Source organism: Primulina tabacum, chromosome 1 (assembly GCF_025594145.1).
Source record: "Primulina tabacum isolate GXHZ01 chromosome 1, ASM2559414v2, whole genome shotgun sequence".
NCBI classification, from domain to species: Eukaryota; Viridiplantae; Streptophyta; class Magnoliopsida; order Lamiales; family Gesneriaceae; genus Primulina; species Primulina tabacum.
Window position 1 is genome coordinate 48,268,054 of NC_134550.1, and position 19,737 is coordinate 48,287,790.

Here is a 19,737-nt window from a genome sequence, read left to right on the forward strand (position 1 = left end):
CCAAAAAGAAATATTTTACGTGCGTGTTTTGGGGCATAATTAGTCTTTTTTAGTAGGATTTTGGGTCAGGATCACTATCCTTTATTATTTTAGAAAAGTTTGGCTCATTCTTCAATTTATTCTTACACATTATACACGCTCAAAAACCTGGTCTCTCCCCCACCCTCTCACGGCAGCACACACACACATAGCAGAATTGGTGGCTGGTTTTTCAAGGAGATTTGTAAAGGAACGTCGTCCCGTCCCTCCAGTGTTCGTATCTCGCATCGTTTGTGTAGTTCTTCAAGCGTTTAGACACAAAGGCATGTCCTATACCCTCGTGTTCTCATCATTCACATTAATATATGTTTATTTGTGTGTGTGTGTGTGTGCATGAAAAATGGCAGATAAACTGATCTATGTGTAATATCCCGAAAATTTTAAGTTCCACGTGAACCACATACATGCAAGTTATTTATATATATAAATGCTTACAAAACAGAATCTAGGCTATCTTCTGCACATAATTTTGTTGTATTTAACGTAAGACAAAAACTTGTGTGAGACGGTCTCACACATAATTTTGTTGTATTTAATGTAAGACAAAAACTTGTGTGAGACGGTCTCACGGGTCGTATTTTATGAGACGGAACTCTTATCTGGGTTGTAGTGTCCAAATTCAGTACACGTATAACCTATGCATTTACTTAATTATTAAAACATTTATTTAATTTTAAAATGAGTCCTAGTGGTGCATGATTTATTTAAATGCATTATCTTAAATTATTTACGTTTATGTGATGCACGTTAAAATGTTTTCTCGAGTTTCATGTTTCAGGCGATTACACGATGCGGGACTGAGGAAAAGAGATCGGTGACGATTTTGACAATTTTTAATGTGGTATTTTATTTTTAAGTTGAAGATGGGGCATTTTTAAATAATTTATTCAGTTTAGCATTTTAAAAGTCTAATTTATTGATTTTAGTGATTTTAGAATCTTAAAACTTTTAAAGTCTAGCACTTATGCATATCATTTTTTTAATTAAGGGATTTTAGTGAAGTTAGTCTTTGATTAAGATTTTTCTATTAGCATTTTATTTGCATTGTGATTAGCAACTTTTAATTAGCCTTATTAACTCCTAATTAAACAATATTCCCCCTTAATTATATTAATATACACGACACACACACATATACCACACAATACACGACACACACACATATATCACACAATACACACACATACACATCTATTCATTCATCCTATTTTGAGAAGAAACCTAGGGTTCATATCAATACAGCAGCCGCCCCTTTTCTCTCAAATTCCAGCAAGGTTTTGTTGTGTTTTCTTCAAAGAAAATCGAGCTACCATCGTCCCGGATCAAGCCTCGCTTCCTTCCCGCTTCGGTATCGTCGTCACAGTATTTCTAATTATCAAAAGACACGTATATTATGTTATTGCTGCATCGATCTCGTCATATTATGCGTCGTGTTGTTATTTATGCGTAAAAAAATATATGTGTGATGTGTAGAAGTTTGAGCAATTATGTTTAGGTCACTTTTGAAATCGTTTTTGGATCAAAAATCACATTTTTGATGTCTTTTTAAATACTGCGACTTTTCGGTCGTGATTCTGAGAAAACTTTCAACGCAAAAATTGTAGAACTTTTCGATAGATTCGATTGGACAGTAAACTCGAATTATTTGGATAAAAATTGAGTGAGTTATGATGTTTTTCGTGGGACTGCTCAAACTTCGTTTTTCAGAAAATTATGTATTGATGTGTTCTCGAGATTTTATTGTTGCAGGCTTCGTTGGGAATCGACGGGTGATCATTGCTGCATATATGTATGCTTAGTATGATGTTGGGTTGTTATTTGATATGTCGTTTAGTGTCGATAGGCACTCGAATACACTAGAAGCCGTAGGAAGTATTTTGGTGTCAAAATTTGAATTTACTGATTTGTTCCTCGTTTTGGAGTGCGTCGACGTTCGGGACATTTTATGGGGTTGAGTATGGATCATAGTGTCCTAGAATGAGTCTCGAGGCGTTGATCACTATATGTGTAATCGAAATTGGAGAGTATAGTTTATTGAGTCGCGGAGTCCAGTTTGTTCGGAGCCCAAGCGGTAACTTTTTACCGCCCGAGCGCCATTCTTTCTGTTCGAGTGTTCCTCCCAGTAACCTCGGCGCTCGAGCGGAAATTTGTTACCGCCCGAGCGCCATTCTTTCTGTTCGAGTGTTCCTCCCAGTAACCTCGGCGCTCGAGCGGAAATTTGTTACCGCCCTCGCGCGGACCCTCGCGCCCGAGCGGTAAAGTTTTACCGCCCGAGCGCCACCCCTTCTGTCCAAATATTTTGTTCTTTCTTCTTTTCAAGTTTTAATAGTAAGTGCATGTCTTTTATTTTTGGGAAATGTTCACACATCATTTTAGATATGGTTCGGGGTTCGATGTCATGGGTTAGTACGATGATTTATTGAGGTCAAGTCGCGAGAGATCTAGAATGTCATAAGATATTTAATTACTTCGGTGGTGAGCACGAGTACCTACGTCTAAGCTATGAAATGTAAATGCATGTAATTACGTTAGTATGTGCAGCAGCGGCCCCAATCGAAGTCCAACGAATCCCTCAACGCCAAGTAAGTATGTTCGACGTGCAAAGAAAATATTTTCAAGTTTTTGAGGTATGCTAAATGTCTTGTGACCAATTTATGTATGGGGTTGGAAAGCGTTAAATCATGAACGGAGACCAACCCACCCCGTTAAATTATGAACGGGTTTTGATCGAGATTGGAAAGCGTTAAATCATGAACGGGGACCAATCAGCCCGTTAAATTATGAACGGGGATCTCATGTATGTGGCAGTGGATTCGTCCCTGTCAGTCCAGTACTGTGGTTTAGTCTGATCAGGCGATTATGTTATGGGTCACTTACTTTGAAACATGCCTCTACGCAAAATGATGAAGTTATGTATGTTCAAGTATGTTTAAGTATGCAAGCACGTTTAAGAAAAGTTTATGCTGATGGCACGTCTAAGTATGTATGTACGTATGTTCAAGTTTTTAATATGCAAGTTCAAGTTTTAAGTATGTATGTTCTATTTTAAAGCTGTATGTTATTTTATTATGTAGTACTTGTTACTTCCAGTTTAGATGTGTTGAGTCTTTAGACTCACTAGACTTGATCGATGCATGTGAGGATGTTTATGAGGAGACTGAAAGTGGGGATCAAGGAGCAGGCTTGGACTGAGCGGGAGGCTAAACCCGAGGACCGCCATGTTTTAAGTTTTATGAAAACCTTCAATACTTTTGTCAAACTTTAAATTTCAAATCTTTTGGTTGCAACAACTTGTGAGACGTACAGTTTTTATCTTTCATCGAATTTGAATGTTCACGTTTATTTAAGAAAATTTTTAATTTTTCCGCAAAATTTTGAGTAGTAAAAGTACGGTACGTTACATGGGTCATCTATGAAAAATATTACTTTTTATGCTAGTAGTATTATTTTTTATTGTGAATATCAGTAGGGTTGACTCGTCTCACATATAAAGATTCTTGAGACCGTCTCACAAGAGACCTATCACTCTATTTCAGCATGCAAGAGCACAACTATTCAACATGCTTACTCAAAAGATTTGTAATTTAACTCGATAATTATAGTTAAAAATAATGGCCAAATTTCATCTCTGATTTTGTTTTATGTAAAACCTTTTTAAATAAACTAAGAATGTGGGAAATCAAATATAACCTTCTCTCTTCAATTTCGGGATTTTTTTTTACATTCCCGACATTATTAAAATTATCATTTAGGTAATGTATATCTGACATCAATTTGCATATTAAATTTCATTCTTAATATACTATTTTTGTACTTTTTTTCGAATTGATCAAGCTGAACCAAGCTCGACTTGATTCTTAGTGTACATTATCACATTAACACTTGTAATAATAAAATATAACGTCCCATTATATTTATAGGAGGGGAGGCCAAATTATATTATGACCAGAATTTAATAATCTTGGTTTCCAATTTTATTCACAGAACTTTGTCAAATATTGGACGGAACCGATGAAAAGCTAATATTATCACAAGTAATTGTTAATTTATACAATTCTATGATAAAATTACCATTTCGGCAAGTTATACGTACATTAAATATAATTTTTTTATCCGCAAGACGTTTGCCTCGTTTCATTCTCTAGACCGCGCGTTAATGCATTGGAATGTTGATGAAGTGATGCTGAGGATCGGGACCTCCGGGACTAGCCTGGTCGGGCTTGCATCGACCGTTCACATAGTCGTCACCGTCAACATCATGGTATTTCTCGAGAATTATTTTCTTCGAAACATGGCTCGAAAAGATTCAGAAACAACCATGCTCTTTGGATAAATGATCCTAGCTTCCGATCGAGCCACCAATGTATTTCGAAAAAATGTATGCCGATGGTTGATGAATTGTCTATTTTTAAACTACAGTATTTTTTATTTGTTAGTCGATCGCTTTTGTTTTAAAATGTGAACTTTTCAGATACTATTGCATGCATGCATAAAGATATAATTTTCGAAAATGAGCTTACAAAAAAAAAAGTAGTATTTTAAGTAGTAAATGTTTCAAATTCGTTTGTATAATCGGTTTGCCTTATATCTGTATATATGTTTCTTGTATTAAAGAAAACTCAATTCTTTCTGGATAAATTGTCTGAGTAGCTATTTCAAATTAAATATATCAGGTATTTCAATAAACTCATTTCTAATAAACAGTTCTAAATGATGTGTATTAGATAGAGCATATGAAATTTGATAGATAATAGAATATGGTCTATTACTTTCTTTCATCAATCTTTGTAATTGAAATTCTTACGAAAAATTTAAGCTCGACTTAAATCTCGATCTTCCAGGTTGTAAGCAATATTGGATAAATTACTCCTACAATTTTCCTTGCATAGAGATTCTCAAAGATTGTTTCCAGTATTGAATTTTAAAGGTTATTCATTTGTTTATCGCATATGGCAATATCTGAAACGTCTGCTTATTCGTTTTCTTAAAATGTACTAGAATTTTTTTTTTTAAAAACCTCACGTAGTATTCGACCTAACCATAAAATATTTTTGACATCATTTTAAAAATAAACATCCAACTGCTATTTAAAAATCCAAAGGAAAATATTTTAAAGCATAAAATCGTCAAACATTTTACCAACCTAAAAACATTATTTGAAAAGTATAGCACATACTATAACATCTCAAAAATCACTCATAAATAAATTTTCGTAAAAATATCTTTAACATCACTTAAAATCATAAATCATAACTAGTGCGAAAAACTAGCGTAGATCCTCGGGTTATGCGCACCTTCAGTCCAGTCGGATCAACCATCAAGACCTCCATAAACATTATTATCATAATCACATGCATAAATCACACTTAGTGAGTCTAAAGACTCAACACGTCATATCCTTGATAACAAGTAATACGTAATACAGTTAACATATAACAGTGAAAAATACTTGTACTTAAAATATCTTTTTCATGAAGATGCATAAACTTAAACTTAAACATTTTCGTAAACATTTTCATGATGCATAAAAACATTTTCATAAAAACTATTTCCGTAAACTTAATCATATCATCCTCAACATATTCATATTCATATTATCATCAACATATACGTATTCCTTTTTACTTTCGTTGAATTCAGATCGTTAATTGTGACTTTCTTGTTCATCTACGTCTACGTCTACGTGTTGGGCGATGAATCCATCTACATGTAACCACAGTACTGGGCGGCGGGGACACCAGCAACACTCTCACCGGTCAACTGGGCCTTGGCCTTACGTATTAACATATCATCGTATACATCTACATGTCCGTATCCAAGGAAACACGATCGTCGGGCTCCCACTGGGACCATAACCCTCACGAAATTTCCAACATATCATCGTATTAGTCACAATTACTTCACTTCCTTCAACGTTTCATATTCTCATCACTTTATAAAATTTAAACATGCATATAACATTTTTCTTTTAAACAAAGCATGCAACATGTCTTTTAAATGTCCACGTTAAATCAAAAAAATCCATATACATTTTAAAAATAACATTTTAACATATAAATACCCATGAAAATTTAAAATAATCATATTAACATCAAAGCATTTAAAAAAAACATATTGATATGTTAAATCATAAACATTTTAAATAAACATTTTGACATAAAAATCCTTAAACATATAAAATTACATAAACATTTAAGATAATCGTTTTAACATATAAAATCTCATAAACATCCATAACCATTGAAAATAATCATATTAGCACATAAAACAACATTCAGGACACTGTCATGACCTTTACTAATTTTTAGGTGTAAAAAGACCGTTTTACCCCTGGACTCGACAATTTACGATTTTGACTTTTTCCTTGATTTATTGACTCTAACATGTCCCAAATAATTATTTAAGCTTACATGAATTTTCTCATATTTTTATTTAGCTTAAATCGAGGACTTTTAAATTAATCTTTAAATGTGACTTATTAATGCGTTTTAATCCTGATTTAAACCAAACCTTAATATAAAATTCCCAAATTAAAAATTTAGACTTATAATAATTATTTAAGCTTAAACCTAAATTTTCATAATTTTATAAAGCTTAAAACTAGGCGTTTCAGTTAACTCGTTAATTAACGTTTCGTGCGGCGATTAAATCCCGAATAAATCCAAAACTCGTTATTTTGATCCCAAATTTTAAACATATCATTTTTAATATTTATTCTACCCTTCCAAGTCATGAGCCACCCCCGTGGACCCCTGGATTCATTTTTAGCTTTATTAACTTCGTTTTTGACACCTTATCGAACACACCGAGCCATCTCCTAATTCACCCGAGCCACGCCCGAGCCCCTATGAACCAAAACATAGTCAACTCACCTAGGCACCCTCCTGACAAAGCCCAACCCGATGACCCAGTCCCCAAGTCGCTCAAACTCGCCTGGAAGCTGACCCCATTGCATGTGCTGTGTGTGCGTGAGCTTCATAGTGCAATTGGACTCCTATCTAGCCTAGGCTCCTTCCAGCCGAACCACCACTGAGCCCACCTGACCCTAACCAATCCTGGACCACGGAAAGACCCTACCCAGACCAGCCCAGCCCCTGAATCCTGCACAGCGAGCCCCTGAATTCAGAAACACCAACCTGCGCATCTTGTGCTTCTCCACGGTTGCAGCTTTTCCCTCGAGCCAGCTGCGACCCAGCCGCACCAGCCCCTATCCCAGACCTTACCCATCTTCCTTAGACCCTATAGGACCTACCTAACTCACCCAAGCCCCAGCAGCGAGCCCCTGAACCGCGCTGCTGCCCCTTGCACAGATCGCACGAGGAGTCCCTTTTTCATGGGACTCCTCCAGGGCTGCGCGGCTAGGACCCTTCCTGACCCTGACCCATGTCCCTTAGGACCCAACACCCTGACCTAGTCGAGCCCCAAGACCCCATGCATAGTGATCGAACCCCTTGGCTTTGCACAACCCAACAAACTCACGTTCCTGACCCCTTTTCTTTGGCCTACGGTTCCAGCTTATTTCTCTTCACGTTTGCAGCGTATTGGGGTGATTAAGGACTCTCTAAAACATGTAAAAACATCCCTTAACCCTTTCCTAATCATGGCAGCCCCTTTTACACGTATAAAACATGATTTTGGAAATAAAAAACACAAGTTTGGAACACATAGGCATGTAGTTACGAAAATTCAACTTATGTGCTATGTTTTTCTCTAAAAATTATGCATAAACAATTACTATGGATAAACAATTACTATGGTGTGATGATGAGTAAAAGGAGAATATGACGTGCCTTTGCGTTATTAACGCACGAATATTCGATGGCGATGCGAAGAACGACGATGCGGAGACTAGGCTTAAATTTCCTTGAAGCTTCGACTTTCTCCTCTTAAAACTTGGTGTGTGTGTGTGTGTCGTGAATTATGGGGAGAGAATTGCTGAAAGTTGCTGTGTAAAAGCGAGGGTTTGGGGTGGGTTAATTGCATATTATATAGTTAATTACACCTTAATCAAGCTTAGGCCCATTAGATTAGGCCCAATTAAGCTCATTAGGGATTAATTAAAATATTAAAAATAATTTTGCTTAAATAAGTTTGTGAATTTATTAGCCGGGTTGCTAAAACGTTTGCGTTTTTGTTAAAAATTCAACACCGATAAAAATTATGTCCCGGCGTATAAAATCACCTCAAAATCTCTTATTTTCAAAAAAATAAGAAAAAGCATCACCCATATTTTAAATAATTAAAAATAATTATTTAATAAAAACATTTTTTTTTTCAGCCCTCGATCTCCGTTCCTCGATCGTAACTCGAATAACCTTTAAATTACATTTTAATGCAATCATGTAGAAAAATATATTTTAAACATGCCAATATGCACCACATAATTAATTTATGCAATTAAAACATTTAATTAAAATACAAAGAATTTAATAACTCAAATGCATGTGGTTTTCGTGGACCTTTAAATTTTCGGGACGTTACAATATCGATGGGTGAATCTATTCCTTCTTTAAATGTAGCTTTTATCATAATCTGGATTGCTCCGATATGAATCCAGGACATGGTTCGTGCTACTTCTATCTTGAGTTTTTGTAATTTTTCCTTTATTTCTTCAAAAAAAATTAATTGCATCGCTATTCTATTTCTTGAAAGTTCCATGGGGATTGTCATTTTCCTTCTGGAAACTTTATAGATTAGATGATTTTTTCTGTTTCTTAGACCAAGATTTCCTAAGAATTTTTCTATCTGTCCTACAGAGAATCCTTGATATCTCTGTAAGTTAGGATTTTATCTGATGATATTTTGAACCATGTTATGAGATTTTGTTGTCTGCCTAAAAAAACAAGACAAATCTTCATGTGTATCGTGTCGAAACACCTCATCTTTAGTTAGATTTTGATTATGTTCCGTCATATTCTTCCTGACTTAAGAATTATTATTCACTTTCGTCTGAGGCAATATCCTCAAATTGCTATACTGGAACAAGATTTTGGTAATAAATTACTTCTTCAATATCCGAGGTCAGATCGAAACCTTTTATTACCCTTTTATCATTTTCTAGAAAGTTGGTTAAAATATGACATCTTGCTCCATATGTCTAACAATTACAATCTTTAAACTTTCCGAGATCTTCTGAACGTTTTCTTTGTTGGTGTTCTTCTCGTGCTTCAAGATGTGCTCAATGCTTAGGATGACATTCTAGTTCTTGATGGTCCACTACTTTGCCCAGATTTATAAGATCTGGTTTTTTGTCTTAACCATATTGTTATTGGTTTCCAAGAACTTCTTTCACTTCTGGCATAACTATGAAATCTAAAGCTCTTTCTTTTCTGCCTTTGTGGTTTACTTCCAATAATCGTTGGAAAATCATTTTCTTTACACCATTGAGAAGTACGTTTGTTAATACCTTTTAGTCGTTTGTAATACTTTTGTAATGCTGTCATATGACATCATTCTGCCAATTTTTTTTTGAGAAAATAGGCTCTTCGTGTCAAAGTATCTGGATTTCCCGGGACATATTCCCTAATTAGTTTTTACCCCAAGTTGTGTTCATCTTTAGATCTACGACATTGAGATTTGCAAAAGATTCTATAAGATCTTGGCGATTATCGAGATCAATTTTTTCTAAAGCTGTCATCAGAATAAAATTTTTTATGAGAAAATTTTAATTAGATTGATCTTTTTTTTTTCGTCAGTCAAATGTTTTGCAATACTTTAGTCTTTTCGCTTTGGTGTAATAAGAGTTCAGTACCAAAAAATTGTGATAACTTTCCTTCCAAAATATTTTTACTAGAATTTGGTTATTATAGGGTTTGAATTTTGTTTGAATATTTTTTAATGTTACAAGAATTTTTTCTTGTTTTTCAAAGATTTTCTCCATATTTGTGGTACATAATACAACACATTTCTATAATTTTGTATTGTCTTTTGAATTTCTCTAAATTTTTTTGATAATTTTTGAAGAATCCAGTACTATTTCTAGAAACATATTATTTTGAATCATAAACTCACCTTAGGAATGATAAATTTCACTTTATTCTTGGTATATAATTTTGATTAGATCTTCTTATTTCAAATATTTTAAAATTTTAGAATAAACCTTCCAAATAATTAATCTCGAACTTGAGTTCAGATCCATATTATTTGAAAAAATTCTCTTCCTCAAATAGTTAATTACTCAGTAAATAATAATTTTAAATGTTTAAAATAAAAAAATTTAATCTAAATATATCATTCTTGACCGAATAAAAATCAATCATTAAAATCATCATGTATAAAAATATTTTTGTCAATTTTAATATTTTAGAAAGTTGAAACAAAGTTTTTTGAGTATAATAAATAATGATAACTTTATGTTTGATCATGAAGATTTACCTCCCGTTTATCTTATAAATGATTACTATACAGAAAAATAAAATAAAAACAAACTTATTAAAGATAGATTATAGAAAATAATTTTAAAACAATTAGCAAGCAATCTTCTTGTATCAAAATCCAATTTAGAGTAAATATTCCTCAGAGCAGCAAAATAAATATTGCAAAAAACAATAATTTCCGCAATGAAAAACAAATATTTAATTCTAAATCACAAGAACACACCCCTATCCTATACTTGATCGAATTCGCGAGAGTAATTCTCCTTCCTAATTAATTTAATTAATCAGCTCCAACAACGGAAAGCCCAAATTAATCGAACCAAAACCTAGAATTTCGGATCATTTGATTCAAACTTTGAGGATTTTGGCGGCTCTGATGACGGGATTTTCCCTCGCAATCGCCTCGCGGCCGGCCGCTTTGTAATCGTAGCTGCAATCGTGCCGATCTGAATATCTGTGCTCAGAACAGAACAATTCTCCGCACCTGCACCGGAAACCCATCAAACCGATCCGTTTCCTGCAGCCCGACCCGGAGCACCGGTTCACCTCCCTCGGTCTCTTCAAAACCCGTTTCTCCCCAGGATCGGGGCTCTCCGGAGTCAACCCCGAGCTGGATCTCGAGTCACACGCGATCGAAATCTTCGGATCCGAGCCTTCCGTCATCCTGGAGGCCGGGACATGCGACGGAGGCGTGGAGGTCGGCTGCGGTGGGGTACATATCCGCAAGCTCTCCGGAACCTTGAGTTCGGTCTCTTCTTTCTCCCTCTTTTGTGCCATGTCGTGATCGATCTGATCGAGATCGGAAGGTCCGGCGAGAGAGACGAAGGCGGCGAAGGAATCGAGGAGGTGAGATGAAATGCGAAATGAGAAATGAGTAACCGGGGGTATTAAATATGATTCCGAATTAAATATGGGGCGAATATTAAATTAATGGAATCTCGTGGGTGTCTTTGGAGCGCGTGAGGGGGGGGAATCGCTGTATCAGTCATTAAGGTCCATTGAAATGACTGAAACGCCCCTCGGGACTTACTTTTTGGTGGACAGTGACGTATTTCCCGCATGGGCTGAAATAAGGGTAGACTTTGTCTTTTCATGTGGATGGATAGAAAACAGGGATTGAGCCACCAATTTTGACGATAGTCCGTGTCACTATCTTTATTTTATTGGTTATTATTTTAAATAAACACGATGATTATATGAAACCATGTTTGGCAGAATAACATCATAAATTAAAGTAGAGGAAGGAATAACTCACCGGACATAGAATATGATTTCTTAACTAATGCATGAGTGGTAGTCTGGTTCTTCGTTGATCTTCTAGGAAAAACAAAGTTACATTATGTAAATCCGAAGCGAAGCATTTGCACTCGTGGATAATTAATCTTAGACGGGGAGGAATCCGAGTTGGAGAATTTCATGCATCAAACCATGTAGGCAGCCATGTATCATTGCTAAAAATGAATCATGAGAGTCGCGGAGAAGGCACCCAAAACCCATACGACAATGATTGAGGAACACAGCTGCATCAACATTGCATTTGAGGTAAAGGCTCAGGTGGTTTGTGCCAACGTAAACATTTTTGCTGCTGACTAGGGGAAATGGAAGAAACAAAATGTGGATGGAGTGAGCGAAGATCTATTGTGGATTAGAACAGGGGCGGAGCTACGTGTTTTTGTACCTAGTCTGGCCCAATTTTTTTTTAAAAAAATTATGTGTAAAATTTGTATAATTTTGAAATAATACGATATTAGTTCGAGTAGATCAATTTAAAATATTAAAAGATTCTAGAGGTTAAAATTCTAGTCCGGACAAAGACATATTTCTGGCTCCGCCATTGGATTAGAAGATTAAGAGATCATGGTACAGTTACCATCCCACACAACATCATTGTGGTTTTGCCAAATGCTCCACATTTGCGGTCTCAATCTCGATATGCTCTTTGGTGGTAACAAAAATGTTCCACCAATCACGTAAAGAACCCACAAGACCAATATGACTTCCATTAATTGAGGTGAAGCTCCAAACTTGTCGCGCTGAAAGGCATGAGACTAAAGCATGAAAGTCCTCTTCTCGCTTGATTACCAAGGGGACACCATTTAGAAACCGCAACTCTGAGGCGTTGTAGAGCTTAATGGTAGGTAAACAAGATGATAGAGATCTTCAAATAAAGTTCCTGACTTTTCCAGGGAGACGTAATTTCCAGATGAGTGCCTAGTTGGTACCCGAGATTGTAAGGGCCAACTCGCAATTATGCGATAAATTTAATATTTGTTTTTCGACAGTTTAGTGTCCCTTCTTATCAGCTCCCCATATAAATTTATCATCGTAGACACGCATAATCAACGGGATAGGGAAGATCAATCGTAGTAAATTCTTCACAAGATCCACTTCCCAATTCCCAGTTTCTGAAAGTCTCAAATAAGAAACAGTGGCATGCTGCGGCTTCGAAGGACAATCTGGAACAAAAAAAGGGGATTGGACGTTAGATTCTTGCATCTTGGTTTTCTCGTGCCCAAAACTTAACGGAAGTTTTAATTAAAAATTTTAGATCTTGACATTCAAGATGTATTTTTGGACACTTGTATGGTTTTAATAAATAAACATACATAGGATGTTTAGTTTTTACCTTTAGTGAAATTTCACTTAACTCCAACTATGCCGGTATAAGCGAACGTAATTCTTGTTGTAAATCTCACGTACGTTCTTCAAATCTTTTTTCTTCAATCTCCTAATCCGGTCCAAGACTGGATTGATTGTTCATTTTCTAAATTGCAGTAGAAATTTAGAAGATATTTTTCATTGAGATGGAAGAACACAAGGAGAGTGGGATGAGGTGTTCTTCAAAAATCCATTGGCTTGGAGGCTAGGGTTTTTCGAAAATTATGAATGAATTAATTCTAACACTAAACCTAATACACATATATATAAGCTTAGGGTCCATTAAATAAATTAAATACTTAATAGACTTAATCAATTAATTATTCTAGTTCAACTAGTTTAATTAATTAATTAATCATTTTAAAGTTCAATTAAGAACCTTAATAATTTGTATTTTAGTCTTGTACTCCTACAAGCTCATAGTACATACACCCATTACATTTGATTTAAATTATTTATAAATTCAACATTTGAATTTAAAAATTTAAATTATAAATTCAACTCCTTGAATTTATCACCTTCAAAATTTAATATTTAATAAACTCAACTTTTGAGTTTAAAAATTTAGATTTCCAAATTTTATAAATTCAACTCCTTGAATTTATTCTCTCCAAATTTTATAAATTCATAAATTCAACTTCTTGAATTTACTATCTCATAAATTCAACTCCTTGAATTTATTTTCTCAAAATTTAATTATCATAAATTCAACTCCTTGAATTTACTATATCATAATTTTATATAAATTCAACTACTTGAATGTAGTTAAATTTATTCTCTCAACGGGAATAAAATAATCCAGTACTTGTGTGACCTTCAATAGTTCAGGGATACATCTAGCCGTGAGTTTACAACTCTTTGTGATTCAGGACATAATCCTTTATTCGGGCTTACCCTAATTTGCCTCATTTTAAGTATCAAAAATTGATTATGAGAATGTCAGAAATCATATTTCTGATTAAACCCGTCGAATCATGGTAAGAGCGTCTAGTAACATCGCCCCATGATTCCCCAGGTATCATTGATAGTGCCTGCAAGAACCAGTCGGCTGTGATTAACGTACAGTACGGTCCCTTCATATCATATATCCTGATCGAATCTGCAACTATTGGTTCATCGAGGGTTGCATAAGAACTCGATAACTATGTGATACATATAAATAGTGGCATCGCATGTACTATTGGAGAACTCCTTCTCTAACGTATATTTCATAATCTGGCCAGAGATTCCACGCAATATTATTTCATCAGATCACATAGAATATCCACACCCGTAGGTGAGCGGTGAATTCCTGACTACAATGCACTAGCTCCTACATGTGTCGCAACTGTACCCAATCTCGTCACCTGATGACTCTCCTGGAGCCGATAAACGAGTCAAAGCACAGCCCTAGCATATAGAGCCTCAGAGTTGTCCTGGATCGTAGGGACCAATGGTGTACAATCATAACCACAGACTTATCCTCTCGATGAATGATAACCACTTGGAAAGTCCAATGGAGGGTTGTTCGGTATAATCATCATATGACTAACCATCTGCATGTTTGGATATCTCTATGACCTTACCAAAAAACGCAGGTACACAACATCACAGATGCTAGTCTCAAGCTCAAGCAACTTTTATCCATGTTTTAGGCGGCTGAATCGACTAGGAACGAATTTAGATCATACAGTGTTTACAAATGAGTTTCAACATCGAATTACGATTCATTTGTATTAAAGTATAATCAAAGTCTTTATCTATGTTGGATAACATGGGTATACTGATAAAGAAATAACAAACCATGAAATAATGAATTATATTAAAATAAAGATTGTTTATTACATCTGAGTCAATAAATTCCCTAGCCAACAGTTGGCTTACAGGGCATCTACTCTAACAATCTCCCACTTACCCTAGAGCCAACTACCCATAAACTTTAATCACATTGCTTCGCGATGCTTTTCAAACAATGGTCCTGGCAAGGGCTTTGTAAGTGGATCAGCAACATAATCTGCAGAGGGGACTCTCTCGACTGATATGTCTCCTCTTCCCACAATCCCCGTATGATGTGGAACTTCCTCAGTACATTTTTGGATCGCTGATGAGACCTTGGTTCCTTTTCTTGCGCAACGGCACCAGTGTTGTCACAATACACTGGGACTTGATCAACTCCATTAGGAATAAGGCCCAACTCTTGGACAAAATTCCTCATCCAAACTGCCTCTTTGGCTGCATCAGATGCAACAATATATTCAACTTCAGTGGTGGAATCCGCAACGGTGTCTTGCTTGGAACTTTTCCAATAGACAGCTACACCATTTAGCATGTATACAAAACTAGAGGTCGATTTCGAATCATCTATGTCACATTGGAAGCTAGAATCAATATATCCTTCCAATTTCAACTCTCCACCCCCATAGACCATGAGCAAGTTCTTAGTCCTTCTCAAGTACTTAAGAATATATTTCACAGCCTTCCAATGCATTGGACCAGGGTGCGCCTGATATCTGCTTGTAACACTCAGAGCGTAAGCAACATCGGGACGTGTTGGTCTTTCGTGGTAACAAAAATGTTCCACCAATCACGTAAAGAATCCACAAGACCAATATGATTCCATTAATTGAGGTGAAGCTCCAAACTTGTCGCGCTGAAAGGCATGAGACTAAAGCATGAAAGTCCTTTTCTCGCTTGATTACCAAGGGGATAGAGATCTTAAAGGTAGGTAAACAAGATGATAGAGATCTCCAAATAAAGTTCCCGAGTTTTTCAGGGACACATAATTTCCAGATGAGTATCTAGTTGGTACCCGAGACTATAAGGGCCAACACGCAATCATGCGATAAATTTAATATTTGTTTTTGACAGTTTAGTGTCCCTTCTTATCAGCTCCCCATATAAATTTATCATCGTAGACACGCAAAATCAACGGGATAGAGAAGATCAAACGTTGTAAATTCTTCACAAGATCCACTTCCCAATTCCCAGTTTCTGAAAGTCTCAAATAAGAAACAGTGGCATGCTAGCTGCAGCTTCGAAGGACAATCTGGAACAAAAAAAGGGGATTGGATAGGATCGGTTAAATCGGGTAAAGTGTTTAGAAGGAGGTTGAATAAACACTTGGATTTTTTGAGTTTTTTTTCCGAATTTGAGTCAGTTCTTTGAGAATCTGATATCAAAATCTTGTATGTTAATACCAATCAATTAACTAAAATAGTGTGGAAATAAACAGAGAGATAAATTAGATTATTTTCGGCGAGGTACTGTAAAAATTGAAGGTAAGGAAAAATGAACACATGAATTTTTATGGATGTTCGGAAAGTTCAAATGCTCCTATACCACCCCTTCTATCTCAATGATAGATTTTCATTAAAAGACTTTGATAAATACAACAGATGTAATAATCCATTACAGTTTTGACTTAAACACTGCCAAACTGAAATTCATAGTTTTTCTTACACTCATCAATTTATAACTGAATAGCTCAAATGGTAGCCTGATTGCTACGAATAAATCAGTGAAGTGCGAGCTTGAGATTGCGATTTGCAAACTGGCCGGATATGAGCTCTAAAATGAATTGCAATTGACTTGATAACTGATTGTTCTTTGAGTAGTCATGCAACTGATATTCACGTGAAATCGTCTCTTGTTTTTATGTATGTTTCCACAACGGAATCCTTAGCTATATATAGTATTATATTCCAACGATAAAAATGAATGCATTTATTAATGATGTCCGTGAGTCGTCTTTTACTAGTCCATGTAGAAATCTTTCTTGCAAAAGTACGAGGTATCAGACTGTTATGTGTTGACTTATCTGCTCAGGTACGGAATTTCAGTATCTGCTCAGGTACGGAATTTCAGTTTGTTTACTGAAATTCAAACTGCAATGATGACGTGGCCAACTGATCAAGAGTCAAACTGGTTGACTGATCAATTAAACTGGTCTAGTTTTGGTAATTAGTTCTAACTGATGCCCTTTCAGTTTGAACGCTCTGTTAGCTACACCTTAAGGTTAGCTATATTAATTTTGTAAATATCACGTTCAGTTCTGATCTCTAATTCTGATATCAATCAGTTTGTCAATATCTGGATCATCAGTTTTGAGACTTATTTATATTTTTGAGAACTTTAGTTTATTTACTTTAGTTCTACTTAGTCTAATTCTGTCCGATAAGTCTTCTTTAGTTCTAAGATCAGTTTTGTACTATCAGTTCGGTCACTATTCAGTTATGTTCTTCAGTTCGGTTACTGATTGGTTTGTCAAACTCGAAACTTATGATTTCCCAAAAAGTTCCTTTTTTTTTGGTGTTTGACAAAACTTAGAACTTCTGAACTAATTATCTTCTGAAATGTAAAGATTCGCACATAAATAAGAAATAAATTTTTCATAAATATTGAAAGAGGTAAGTACAAATTCGTACACACATTTCAAAATATAGAAAAGTTCAAAGATATTGAGCTTACTCAGACTGCTAACTGATATCGGACACTTTTTCGCTTTTGGCTTTCTTGCCAACGGGTCTTTTATCAGTTTTGTTATCTGGTTCACTTCTCTTTTTGTTGGTTTTAGTCTTCTTCTGCTCTTTCCCATTTTTGTCAACACCTGCCATTTTGGAAAATAGGAAGAATGTTGAACTAACCTGTGAGGCATCGGGCCGAAGAGGACGGGGGGTGATCGCTAGTGCCATGAGATTACACGAACAATGAACGGCTTTGACAGACTTATAAGGGAAGAGAATATGAATGAACCAATCTCACACTGGAATGAGAGGGTTTCAAAACTGTTTAGGTATGATATTGTATAGTTGAGGAGGGTTTAAAAGATTTGATATGTACTACTTATATCAAGAATGCTCATTGAAACGTCTGCTATTCTTATTGCTTAAAAAAAATATTAGAAATTTTTTTTTAAAACCTAACCATGCAATCGGCCAAACCCTTACTAATACATAAAAATATTTTTATAAAATATTTTGCACAATTTTAAAATAAAACATCAACCAACTAGTATTTGAAAATCCAAAGGAAATAGTCAAAACATGAAATCGTCAAATGTTTTACCAAACTTAAAAATCAATAAATTTGAAAGTATAGCCCATACTAAATCTCTCAAAAGCATAAATAAATAGTCGTAAAAATCTTTAACATAATCATAAACGTAAATCATAAGTACGGAAAAGCAGAAGCGCTGGTCCTCGGGTCATATGCACCTTCAATCCAGTCAGGTCAACCATCAAGACCTCCATCAAACTTACCTGCATCCATCACACCTAGTGAGTCTAAAGACTCAACACAGCATAATCTTGATAACAAGTAATACGTATAAAATCACATGCAACAGTGAAAGATACTTTTTACGTAAAAATAACATTTTCATGACATGCATAACATAAACCTCAACCTTGTTCCTTTTCCTCATTTCATAACATATATCATTTCATCATGATCATAAACATTTTTCATTTTTATTGAATTTAGATCGTTAATTGTGACTTTTCTCATCCTCAAAAATTCGTTGGATCCATCTACATGTAACCACAGTACTGGGCGGCGGGGACATCAACAACACTCTCACCGGTCAATTGAGCCTTGGCCAACGTATTAACATATTAACGTATTCATATTCGTATCAATGGATATACGATCATCGGGCTCCCATTGGGACCTTCACCCTCACGATATCTCCAACATATTTAGTCACAATTACTTCACTTCCTTCAACATTTCGTTTTCTCATCACTTAATAAAAATTAAACATGCATATAACGTTTTTTTAAAACCAAACATGCAACATATCTTTTAATGTCAATATTAAATCATATAAATTCGTAAACATTTAAAAATCATAATTTAACATATTAAAAATCATAAACATTCTTGAACATTTTAAAATAAACATTTTAACATTTTAAAAATCCGCAAACATTTAAAATAAACGTTTTAACATATAAAAATCATAAAAAGTCATAAACGTTTTAAAATCAACATTTTAACATATTAATTCATAAACATTTAAAATAACACTTTGACATGTTAAATCATAAACATTTAAAATAACATTTTGACATATTAAATCCATAACATTAAAAATAACATTTTGACATATTAAATTCATAAACATTAAAAATACATATTTTATCATATAAACATCATAAAAATACATAAACATTTAAAATAATCATAGTAGCATACAAAACAGCATTAAGGATACTGCCATGACGTTTACTAATTTTCGGGTGTAAAATGATCGTTTCACCTCTAGCAGCATAATTTTTCGTATTTATCCTTAGATCTCAAAACGACACCCTAAATCATTCCAAACTAAACATATAACCTTAAAACACTCCCATAAATATTCCTTAGGCTTAAAACTTAGCTTTTTGATAGATTCTCCGATTCGTTTTTAAACTTAGGCGTACCTCCCGGTTTTGACTCGTATGGACTCGAAACTTAACCAAATTTTACAAAACTTGAACCAAAGCTTAACAACACCTAATTAAACCATATTCTACCCAAATCAAGCCCTCTAAGTCCCTTGAACACGTCTAGGAAGCTACTGAATTTTTCTGCACCAAGAGTTCTAGTCCTAATATGATTCGAACCTAGGCTAATTTCGACTCCAGCCCTTAACCACCATGTCCAGCCTCTACCCAACCATCCTAAGACCTAGAACAAACCAATG

At 35.0% G+C, this 19,737-nt stretch overlaps 1 protein-coding gene across 1 annotated transcript; it reads right to left on the minus strand.

Annotated features, from left to right (window-relative positions):
* Positions 1 to 10,556: 10,556 nt before the first annotated feature.
* Positions 10,557 to 11,315, minus strand: LOC142545512 (zinc finger A20 and AN1 domain-containing stress-associated protein 5-like). Its single transcript, XM_075652738.1, has one exon. The coding sequence runs from the start codon at positions 11,190 to 11,192 to the stop codon at positions 10,764 to 10,766; it is 429 nt and encodes a 142-aa protein (XP_075508853.1). The 5' UTR covers positions 11,193 to 11,315; the 3' UTR covers positions 10,557 to 10,763.
* Between the last annotated feature and the right edge of the window lie 8,422 nt (positions 11,316 to 19,737).